This window comes from Equus asinus, chromosome 21, assembly GCF_041296235.1.
Source record: "Equus asinus isolate D_3611 breed Donkey chromosome 21, EquAss-T2T_v2, whole genome shotgun sequence".
In the NCBI taxonomy this organism is placed as follows: domain Eukaryota; kingdom Metazoa; phylum Chordata; class Mammalia; order Perissodactyla; family Equidae; genus Equus; species Equus asinus.
Genome location: NC_091810.1, coordinates 13,386,338 through 13,398,041, shown reverse-complemented (window position 1 = coordinate 13,398,041; position 11,704 = coordinate 13,386,338). Strand labels below are relative to the sequence as shown.

The following is an 11,704-nucleotide window of genomic DNA, read 5'->3' as shown; positions in this document are numbered from 1 at the left end:
AGAAGTGGAAAGCAAAACTCTCTTCAGAAGTGAGGAGTCCGTGGGGCTGGCTGCTGGCTTAGCGGTTAAGTTCAAGTGCTTGCTTCAGCGGCCTGGGGTTCACCAGCCCAGATCCAGAGCGCAGACCTAGCACCGCTTAGCAATGGTAGGCATCCCACATATAAAACAGAGAAAGACGGGAAGATGTTGGCTAAGGGCTAATCTTCCTCAAAAAAAAAAAAAAAAAAAAAAAGTGGAGTCCCCTGTCTAGGAAGATCCAGTGTTAAAGCCACTTCTACACCTTACGATAAGTGCTTAAAGCCCTCCAGTCAAAAACCTGCTCCCCAACACTACCGCATACCAGCCTGTCCCCCTAACCTCTTAAATTTTGCCCCAAACCCTGGATCAGATTTGAGAACCTTGCCTCCCGTCTCCTTGCTGGTAGAGCTTGCAGTAAAGCCTTTTCTTCTTTCAAAAGCCAGTGCCATAGTATTGGCTTTTTATGTGCATCAGCCCTTGAGCCCTCTTGTCTTACGAAACACCAATAATGGAGAAGAGAGAGGGCTGCGTGTGTAAGTCTCTGTTGGCCTGAGGCTCGCCTTCCACGTTCAGGAAGGCAGTAGGGATAAGAACACACAGGCTCAGGGCCGGCCCGGGGGCTAAGTGGTTAAGTTCGTGCGCTCCACTTTGGCAGCTCAGGGTTTCGCTGGTTAGGATTCTAGGCACGGACACAGCACCGCTCGTCAAGCCATGCTGAGATGGCATCCCACATAGCAGAGTCAGAAGGACCTACAACTAGAATATACAATTATGTATTGGGGGGCTTCGGAGAGAAGAAGAAGAAGAAAAAAGAACATACAGGCTCTAGGAGCTGTCGGGCAGGGTCCAGGCCTGGCTTTGCTATTTAGGGCTGTGTGACCTTTCAGCGCCTGTTTTCTCATTTGTAAAATGGACATAAAGTAACAACACTGAATTCAGAGGTCCGTTTGGAGGATTAAATAATATAATGCATGTAACGTACATGAAACAGTGCCTGGCAGAGAAAGCATTCATTAAATATTAGCTGCTGTTATCACCCTCTTTGAGGACACTGTCTCCAATGACTAGGACAGGACTTGATAACAATGTGGTTGCTTGGGGATCAATTAATCTGCCTGATGAATGTGACTGGCCCCTAGTAATGATAACTCTTTATTCTGTACCTTATAGTGTTTTCTTTGAAACGTAGGTTAACACTGGCAGCTGTAACAAATAAACCCAAAATGTCAGTGGCTTAATACAATACATATTTCCTGCTCACGTAACAGGCTTTTTACTTCCACTCACATTACATTGGTGAGAATGTCATCTGGATGTAGGGGGACTTTGTGGTGTAGTCACTGGCTGGCAGCTGCCTCGCGCTGACAACTGCACACTGAGGAAGTGGGCACAATTTTTTGATTACTAGTTGTCTCTGCCACAGCAATGCCTCCAAGTCACAGACAACACAAATGAGGTACTTGCCCACAATCACACAGCTGATAAGTGGCAGAATTGGGACTAGATCTCTTATGACCTCTAGTCCATAATCTCTTTCCTGCATCTTGCTATCTTTCCTACCTATGGTACAGGCTGTGTAGTCTAAGGGACTTTCCCAAAATGTTTATGCCAGGGTCCTATCATTTAGGAGACTACTGATTCCATACCACAGCAGAGGAGCACCAGGTCTAGGCATGGGTCCTAAGACACAGCCCCAGTCCTGTGGTCACTATTATGAACTATTTACTCCTGAGAACGCTGTGTGCCAAGAATCACAATACTCTTGTCTTAGTCTGTCCGGGCTGCCGTAACAAAGACCCACAGGCTGGGCGGCTTAAACAATTGATTGTCTCACAGGTGTGGAGGCTAGAAGTCCAAGATCAAGGTGTTGGCAGGGTTGGTTCCTTCTGAGGGCTGAGAGAATCTGTCCCAGGCCTGTCTCCCAGCTTCTTGTGGTTTGCTGGCCATCTCTGGTATTCCTTGGCTCGTAGAAGTGTCATCTCAGTCTCCGCCTTCATCCTCACATGGTGTTCTCCCTACAGGCATATGTATGTCCAAATCTCCCCTTCTTACAAGGGCCCCAGTTGTGCTGGATTAGGGGTCCATCCTACTGCAGTATGATCTCACCCTAACTCAGCTAATTACATCTGCAATGGAACACAACAGAAAATCCTATTTCAAAATATGGTCACATTCTGAGGTACTGGGGGTTAGGACTTTAACAAACGAATTTTGTGGGTACACAATTCAACCCATAACGCCCCATTACCTTTGTGGTTTTCAACATGTCACTGACTTCCATGTTTCCATAATAACTAATGTACACCAAATGGGAACGAATATACATCAAAAGGAAGTAACAGCAGACAGCATAATTTAGCGTATGAAACCAGAGTATCTGCTGAAGGACATCTCCCTACATGCAGGTGTTTGATCTCTAGACAGTAAGGTGTCAACCACTTCTTTCTCAGCAGGAAATAAACTGGTGATAAAAATCTGTGCAACTTATTTGTGAGACCTTTTATTAGGATATTGACTACTATGAGGCAGCAACCTTGACTAGACTCTCATTTTTCCAACTCATTACTGATCTTGTAGCCTTTGAACAGGAGACAAATCTAACCCTTCTCTCCAATCCTGTATAAATTTCTCCATCAGCTTCCGATTTTGCAGCTTGAACACTGAGGGATTCGAGAGTAGTTTTCTACTCGCACCACGTGCCTGAGACCCAAGGCCATGCACCCTGGTCTAGCGGCACTAACGTTACGGCCAGGAGCGAGCCAGCTCGTGTGCTGGTGAGTTATGTGGGGGAACAGACACACTGACGCGATCACACCGGAAAGACACTCACACAGACTCAGTGAGGGTGTTTAAACACTGAATATGGGAAATTCTATGTTTAAAGCAAGCTGTTTAAAAACGGCATCCTATTTCTCAGAGGTGAATACTCAAGTATAAGAGGGAATGTCAGAGTGTAACCATTTTCCATTTTTATTACTATAAAACATTGACCATTTACTGTGCCAGATGCTTTCATAAGGATTATTTTACTCGATGCTCACAGGGTCCGCTGAGATAGATGGTATTATGCTCATTTTTACAGATGAGAAAACTCAAATTAGAAACTGGCAAAGTAGTGGAACTCAGAAATGTTTTCCCACCACACTCTACGAGAATACTTAGAAATTATGATTAAAATTTTTCTAATTTTCGTTTTGGAAAAGGTGCTACTGAATTTCTCATTTGTTTAATTAACGGTGACCTCTGGGCACTAAGCCGATGTGACACATTCTCAGATTACTTGATTGATGTGACTACATTTGTTTCGGCAAAAGCTACAGGGGTTTAAAGTTGAAGCCCACTTTCCACAATATCATCTTTGTTTCGCGCTTGGGATTATTTCACAAAGGCAGTGCTTTCAAACGCCTTCTTGTGAAGCTGGGCGCTGAAATTAGGCAAAACGCTGACCCCTGATGAAGAAACCAGGTGACAAGTCTTTCAAAGTTAGACAAAAGAGACAACACAGCTTGCAGAAGACGCTTCAAATATTTTGCAACCAAGAAAAGTTGCTGAGCTCTTTTTCCCTGATGTTGTGCCATCCGGTCTGCACCCGAACAAGGTCATCTTTTCCCGGGCCAGACCGAGCCGGTGGAGGCTGAGACTGCGCGCTGGCCTCCAGGAGCTCACACCACGGAGGGGCCGGTCCAGCGCCGTCCGGCCCGGCACAGCGCAGGGGGCCAGCAGAGGAGACCCCCCGGGGGCGGCCTCGAGAGGCGACCTCGGCCCCGCGGGGACGCCCCGACCCCCGGCCTGTCCCGCCCGACCCCGCCCGGCGCCCTCGGCCGCCGCTCTGCCCGCGCCTGCCCTTTCCCCTGGGTCTTCCCAGGGACAGATGTGACCCAGTTATCCAGACCTCTCTAGGGCAGAACACTCCTTTTCTTTCCCTCTTCCAAAAACCCCGTACGGAACATAGACGTATGCAGGCTACGAAGCAAAACAAAACGAGTCCCCACGCAGCCACCATCCACTTACAAAAGGCAACATTACTCGTACCGCGTTCCCCTCCAGAGGTAACCAACAGAGTGAATTTTCCTCCTGACACATGAACCAGCCTAAGCAGACCGGCCACCTGAGGGCCCCGCCTCACAAAGGAGCGCGGCACCGGGTCGAGGCTCGCGCGCGGGCAGCAGCGCGCCCGGACGGCGCAGGCGCAAACACAGGCGCTTGCGCAGGCTCAGCCCGGCCTTTGCCGGAGCGGCCCAGCCATCCCGCTCCCCGAAGCTGGTCGCCTGCCCCTTTCCTTTCCGCACGGCTCCCTGGCGCCTCTCCTGTGCACAAGCTACTCAGCTTTTACTCTTCTGCCCCCGTTTGTTGTCTCTCTTGCTTCCCATCCTGGGGACAAGAACCCAGTGTGCCGGGAACACTCCCATTCCCTGCCTTAGTTTTACCACGTCCTCGTCGCCCAGCCGGAAAGAGGGACAAAGCGGAGGCTGCCGCTTAGGTTCCCGCACCCCCGAGGAGCTTCCCCTGGCGGCCATTTATACGAACAACCGCTGGTATTTGGAAGACGCTCCGCCGCCACCCCACGCCGGAGCACAAAACCGGCAAGCTGGCGGAGGCCCCGCCCTCGGGACCTGCGCAAGTGCAACGGCGGCGGGCGGGGTGGCCAGGGCGCGGCCAGTGGCGTCATCCGGTGGCGCCACCGAGGTGCACGTGACTGAGGCGATGAGAGTAAGGCCGAGGCGGCGGTGCAGACGACTGCGGGCAGCATGAGCGGCTGCGAGCTCTTCCTGCGTACGGCGGCGGCGGCGGCGCGTTCCTGCCGGGCCCTGGTGGCCTTCACCGCGAGCCACCGCGCGCTGCGCACCAGTCCGCCGAGCCGAGCTTTCGCCAAGGAGCTCTTTCTGGGCAAAATCGAGAAGGTAACCCCGACTCCGGGCCGACCGTGCTCTCTGCCCCGCGCTCTTCGCGTCTATCAGGAGAGACGGGGGTCAGCTTTGTCGGAGTTCCCACACCTGCCTGAGCACTGTACCTGAGGGGCGGGGCGCGCTAAAACTCCAGACTCCTGAGTCCCGCTAGAACCTTTCCCGGGCAGGGAGTCCTGAGAACTCATGGTTTTGACAAGTATTCTAGCAAATTCTTGGCAGGTCGATTTGGGAAGCTCTAGGCGAGGCGATGCAACCCTCAGTTCAGCGTTCTGGCGCCCTGCTGTGCGGGGCTTCTTCTCTGATTCCTAAACACAGCTCAGACCACGCCGCTCCTCTCTCAGCCTCCAGCGGCCCTTGGGCGTCCACAGCTCAGCCCCAGCGCCTCACCTTGCCATTAAGCTTCCTTAGAAGTCTGGCTCCAAGGTGCCTTCCTCACCTTAGCCCTTCCACGGGTCGTACAGACTAGTAGTAACCCAGCTGTGACCCAACAGTAACAGCTTGGTTGTTAAGCACTCCCTATCCTCTTATAGTTGGAAGACTGGATTTGACCTTGGCTCTGTGACTTTGAGCCCCAGTTCTTTCACCCTTCAAGTGACGTGTTCTGCCTCAAAGATGTGTCGTAAGCCCCAGTGAGATATATAGTGCGTGGAAATGCTTTTTAAACTGTAAGGTGCTGTGCATATGCAAAAAAGAGCGGAGTAGGTAGTTGCTGTTGGCTTCCCCACTTACGAGTCTTGTAATCTTGGGCTAGTCCCTTAGCTTTCCTGTGCATCAGTGTGCTAATCTACAAAATAGTGGAAGCAGTCCTTGCCCCCTCCCAAAGGTGCCTGCAAACCAAAGAAGAAATTTGTGTAAAGTACTTTGAACTTGGCTGAAGTGTTGGCTGATACTTTACTACTTAAGGAGTTATTCCATGGTTTCTCTTTAGAATATTCCTCTAATCTGTCAGGCATTACAGTTGCAGAAACTGAAATTCAGACTAAGAGTGGTTTGCCCTGCTAGGAAGTGCGAAGCTGAGTTTTAAAGTTTGGGAAACCAGTTTTCCCGGAACCTGGGGCTGTGTGGTGCTCTATCCTGTGATGATGCCTCCTAGCACATTGGTGAAGAAAGAACACAGATGTTCTATGCTTTTATTTCTCCAAGCTTCTTGCACCACCTCTCCCATCCTCACTCTCAACTGTCAACTTTGCTTCTTGTTTCATTGAAAAAATAAGTGCAGCCAGCTGAGAACTTCCACCACATTTACCTCCTCCTTCCCGCATGTGTGCCCATAAGGTCTACTATGGATGAACGCTCTACTCCTAGCAAATGCCAACCTCGTCACTAGACCCCATGCCTTCTCACCTACTCAAGGGCATCCATTCAATAATTCTCTTTTTCTCATCTGCATCATCAGTTGTTCCCTCTCTGCTGCATCTTGAACCCATACCAGTCAGGCTTTTGTCCTTAACATTCTACTAAAACTGCTCTCATGAAAGTTAGTTGTGATCTCCATGTTGTCAGATCTAGTGGTCTGTTCTCATTCTTCATCTTACTTGACCCGTCATTGGCATTCGACACAGTTCATCACTCCTGGCTTGTAAGAAACCATTCTCTCCTGGTTTTTCTCTTTACTTCATTGACTGATCCTTCTCAGTCTCCTTTGCTGGTTCCTTCTTGGCTCCTTAACCTGTAAACATTGGCCAGTGTTTCTAACTAGCCCAGTCAGAGTTGGAGTTTTATAAGGCTCAGTCTGTAGACTTTTCTTTTCGTCTACAACCCTTCCTTTGATCTAATTTAGTATCATGGCTTTAAATGGTGTCAATATCCTGATGACTCAAATTTATTTCTCCAGCTCAGATTTCTCCCCTGAACTCCAGACTATTGATAACTACTTTTCTACTCAAAAGCTCCACTTAGACGTCTAACAGACATCTCAAAGTAACCACATTCAAAACCAAGCTCCTGGTCTCCCCACCCAATCCTGTTCCTCCCACCAGCCTTCTTTATCGTAGATGGTGGCCACTCTGTTCTACTTGTTCAGGCCAAACACCTGGAGTCGCCTTTGATGCCTCTTATTCTCATAATCCACATCTAATCTGACTACAAATCAGATTTCCTCTACCTTCAGGTTGTATTTAGAATCTGACCACTTTTAAGCACCTCTACCCTGTGGCTCTGATTTGGGCCAGCATCACTGAGGTTTGAGCAGGAATGTGTCATCTGAGATGCTTAGAATAGAAAGAGCCCTTCAAGATCATCTGGGCCAGTAGCTGTTACTCTGCTCTCTGTTGGATGCTTGCTGTTCATGAAGTGCCCCCATATTACTGCAGGGACCAGTGGGGAGCTGAGTGGGAGGCTTTTGGGTGACCTCCCCATCCGCAGCCTCAACCAGAGCAGCTTGGCTGTTATCTGTTTCACATATTTGGTTTTTGCGTTAGATTTATTTGAAAAACAGGTTCCATTGCTTTAAAAAATTTAAAAACTGCTGGTAGAAGTTGAAGCCCACACTACATTCAGTTTTTGAACATTGCTACCACAGATTCATTCCTGCACGCACTTGAGACCTCTCTCTCCCTGTAGCACTGATCTTATGGCTATAGTTGAAGGCCAGCTAGTTGCCAGGCTGTTCTCTTCTCATCTGGCATGCTCATTGGTACCAGAATAATCTTCCTCTAACACAATCCATTGCACAAGGCCCAGATGAAACCCAGATGGGTTTGTATATTCAGCTGAGGCTCTGTCTTTGTTCCGAGAGGCTGCAGAGTGATGAGAGTCTCGGTCTATTTTTCTTCTAGACCACTTGGAGGGCAGGGCCAGGGATGGCCTGGAGGCAGGGATTCCTTTAAGTCAACTGTCACTTTTGGACAGGGAGGCACCTGTAAGCCTGGAGTCCTGGGGCCTGAGAGGAGAGAACATTTGGGGGCGTATTGCCAGAGTGGGCAGGCTTTGGTGGCTGATTAGATAGACAGGCTGGAGGGGGAAATTGAGGACTCCTCAGCTCTGAAGACCTTTCTCGAGTCATTTGGTGAGAGGTGCTGTGAGGAGAGGCAGGGCTCCCAGGGGACATCACTTCTCAGCAGCTGTGGGTCCAAATCCAAATAGTCATGTCGTATTGGCAGCCAGAGGGGTAGCTGGAGCCCCAAAAGCCGGAAGGGGTAAGGACACAGCAGGATGATTTCAAGCAACATATAGTGATGGCCCAGTGGGGAATCCTGGGCCAGTCAGAAACATTGGCCACTCACTGACCGCTTTGAGACAGAGACTTCAAGCTAAGTGGTTTCCAGGCTGTGAGGCGGATACGAGAGCAGAGCCAGTATCTGGCACAAATAATTACAGTTACTTCATGTTCCGGGACACATTATCTGTTTTGAACCTCACAGCTACCTTCTGAGGTATCATCTATAACAAGAAGAGTTGACACTGAGAAAGGTTCACTTGCCCAAGTCACACTGTAAGAAGTGGCAGAGCCTGGACTGAATTCAGGTTGATCAGCCTCGTAACTGGGCCTCCTCCCGTGACCCTGCTACCTGGCATGACCAGCACAAGTAGCAGATGTCGTCGAGCAGAGGGCTCGAGGCTGGAATGTGTGGATGGACAAGAACCTGGTGAGATGTCAGACCTTGTCGCCACGGTATGCTCTTGTCAGTGGCAGCATCTTTGAACTCACAAAATAACTGACGTAAAATTTTATAATTTTAGGGGCCAGCCCGGTGGTGCAGCGGTTGAGTTTGCAAATTCCGCTTCGGCAGCCCAGGGTTCGCCAGTTCGGATCCCGGGTACGGACATGGCACCGCCTGGCAACCCATGCTGTGTCAGGCGTCCCACATATAAAGTGGAGGAAGATGGGCACGGATGTTAGCTCAGGGCCAGCGTTCCTCAACAAAAAGAGGAGGATTGGTGGCAGATGTTAGCCCAGGGCTAGTCTTCCTCAAAAAAAAAAAAACCATTAAAAAAAATTTTTACAATTTTAGTAAAGAGCTTTTGCACATCCATTATCTTCCAAGATCCTTACGACGACCTTGAGTAAATCTTACCTACATATTATGGGTGAGAAAATGGAAGTGTGGAGAGGTGAAGGGATTTGGCTGAGGCCACACAGTTAGCAAGCTGCAGAGCCAGGACGGAACCCACAGCTTTCGAAATTTATTTCGTGGGACAGTCATCTTAACTTGTTATTGATAAGGAAAGCTGATCAAAATCAGGACTAAACCTGCTTTAGCTGGGAAGGAGGATGTACCTAGGTGGTGGCGTCCAAAGTAGGATTCCTGCATCCTTAGCACCCTCTGAGGTTTGTCTTCTAATTCCTTAAGTGAATAATGTCCTGCCCACCAAATGGAATTTAGCAGTTCTTTTTCCTTCCCTTTTGACTGATATTACCACGATGGGAGGTTGCTAAAAATTAAATTTTTGGTAAATGTTTATCATTTTTAGAAAGAAGTTTTCCCCTTTCCAGAAGTTGGCCAAGAGGAACTTAATGAAATCAACCAGTTTGTGGCACCTGTAGAAAAATTCTTCACTGAAGAGGGTATGTATGATTATTTATCATTACCAATTTCCATTTTAAGGGTGATTGCTTTTGTATTTGAATTAGAAGTAATATCCATAGAGGAAACTCTCTTGAGTGTCACTGATCATGGAGAAGTAGTATCTATTGATATTTTGCTTTAAGGGTCGTCCCAATTGCTATTTGTACTTCTCAGTGTATCCATGGTGAAGAACCACTTTTAAATATTTCCAAACTGTCACAGACTGACGCTTTTATAAAATACAATAGAAATGAACAATAGAAAGATGAAATGGAAAAAAGCTGAGGACATAGAACATATGAGCCCATTGATCATGTGCTTGGTTGTGTGACAATGTAAAATTGCTGTAAATCTTTCTAAAGGTTTACTCTCATTTTCTGTACTTTGCTTATCATGAACCAGGAGTAGTTGTGGACCAGCAGCGGCCTACAGCCTGCAGGGTCCCCCCTTGCAGTGGTCAGCGTGCCCTCGGCAAAGGCAGCTGCCTCCACCTAAGGGAGCCCACTGGGAGTTCAGTGATGAGGCTGACAGTAGTGCTCCTCCGACACTGAGGACCCCAAGACTTCTTGTTCATGTGGGTGTTGTCTACCAGTATGTGCCCTGTTAGAAATTAAAACTGCGAAATTTAAAAAAGGCTGTGTTCATTTATTACTTGATTGAAAAATAATGATAAATCTGGTACATGACGTAAACAATATTCTTTTTTAAAGATTGGCACCTGAGCTAACAACATGCCAATCTTTTTTTCTTTTTTCTTTTTCTCCCCAAATCCCCCCAGTAGATAGTTGTATACTTTTAGTTGTGGGTCCTTCTAGTGGCATGTGGGGTGCCACCTCAACATGGCCTGATTAGCGGTGCCATGTCTGCGCCCAGGATCCAAACCAGCAAAACCCTGGGCTGCTGAAGCAGAACGCTCGAACTTAACCACTTGGCCATGGGGCTGGCCCCACATAAACAATATTTTTAATGAAAAATATTTCTAAAACCATAAAAAGTGGTGAAGAGTGGCATTATTTTACAGTTTTGCAAATTTTTAAAATATTTGGCTTATTAGAAGACAGCTGGATTCCCATATCTATTTCTGTATTTAATGTGTGTTATGTATCATGTAGCCCCTGGAAAACTCCTGTACACACAGAATTAGAAATTAACAAGGCAAAGAACATCTTTGTCTTATTATTAAAATAGTTTTTTTTTTTTTTTGAGGAAGATTAGTCCTGAGCTAACTGCTGCCAATCCTCCTCTTTTTGCTGAGGAAGACTGGCCCTGAGCTAACATCCGTGCCCATCTTCCTCTACTTTATATGTGGGACGCCTACCACAGCATGGCTTGCCAAGCTGTGCCATGTCCACACCCGGGATCCGAACCAGTGAACCCCGGGCCTCGAGAAGCGGAACGTGTGAATTTAACCGCTGTGCCACCAGGCTGGCCCCTGATTCCATTTATATAAAGCTCAAAAATGGAAACTAATCTATAGATAAAGAGGAAATTGGTAGTTGCCTAGGGTTGGAGATGGAGGGAAGGATTGATCACAGAGCAGTACAAGGAACCTTTTTGTGGAAAAGGAAATGTTTTTGGTTGATTGCAGTGATGGTTTTATGGGTGAACAGATGTTCGAACTCAACAAATTATATTCTTGAAATGTGTGCAGTTTATTGTTTGTTAATTATATGTGTCAGTAAAATTGTGAAAGTAAATAAAAAACGAAAGGTTTAGACTCCATTTTGAGGAATCCATATTTCTCATTAGTGATGCAGTGTATAAAAATTTTATAATTGTAGGTTATGGTGATTTTAAAAATGTATGATAGTGATGAAGTTTAATTTGTTAAAATTTTGAAAAGCACTCTAACTTGATTCAGGCAAAAGTGTGCAGTTAAAGACCTAAGGCTAGTGATTGTTCGGTTTTACGCTAATGAATATGAGTCTTGGTGATAAACAGACTAAAGTGTTCTCAGAGCCTGTGGACTGTGGTGACAGAGGAGTGGTTTCTGAGCACTGGGTCAGTCTCAGCCCAGGCATTGCCTAGAGTTTGGCTGTCGAGCTGAACATTTTAGGACAGTTCTGGGAGTTGCTTACTATCTAGTTTTATAGAAGGTACTGGTAATAAAAAAAAATTTCAAATTTAGTAAATTCCTACAGAAAAGTTTACATCTTATGAATGTATAATTTGCTGTAGTTTTATGCAATGAATAAACCCATGTGAATGGTACCCAGATCAAGAAACAGAACATTACTTGGTACTGGTATTTTTAAAACGCAATTCTTGCTG

At 47.2% G+C, this 11,704-nt stretch overlaps 1 protein-coding gene across 1 annotated transcript in view; it reads left to right on the top strand.

The window, feature by feature from the left end:
- The first annotated feature begins 4,227 nt into the window (after positions 1 to 4,227).
- ACAD9 (acyl-CoA dehydrogenase family member 9) overlaps positions 4,228 to 11,704 on the top strand; it is a 32,083-nt gene continuing 24,606 nt past the window's right edge. The window contains exons 1-2 of the mRNA XM_014829737.3: positions 4,228 to 4,919; positions 9,339 to 9,432. Of these exons, the coding sequence (XP_014685223.3) occupies positions 4,767 to 4,919; positions 9,339 to 9,432 (247 nt within the window). The 5' untranslated portion in view covers positions 4,228 to 4,766. The remainder of the gene's footprint in view (positions 4,920 to 9,338; positions 9,433 to 11,704) is intronic.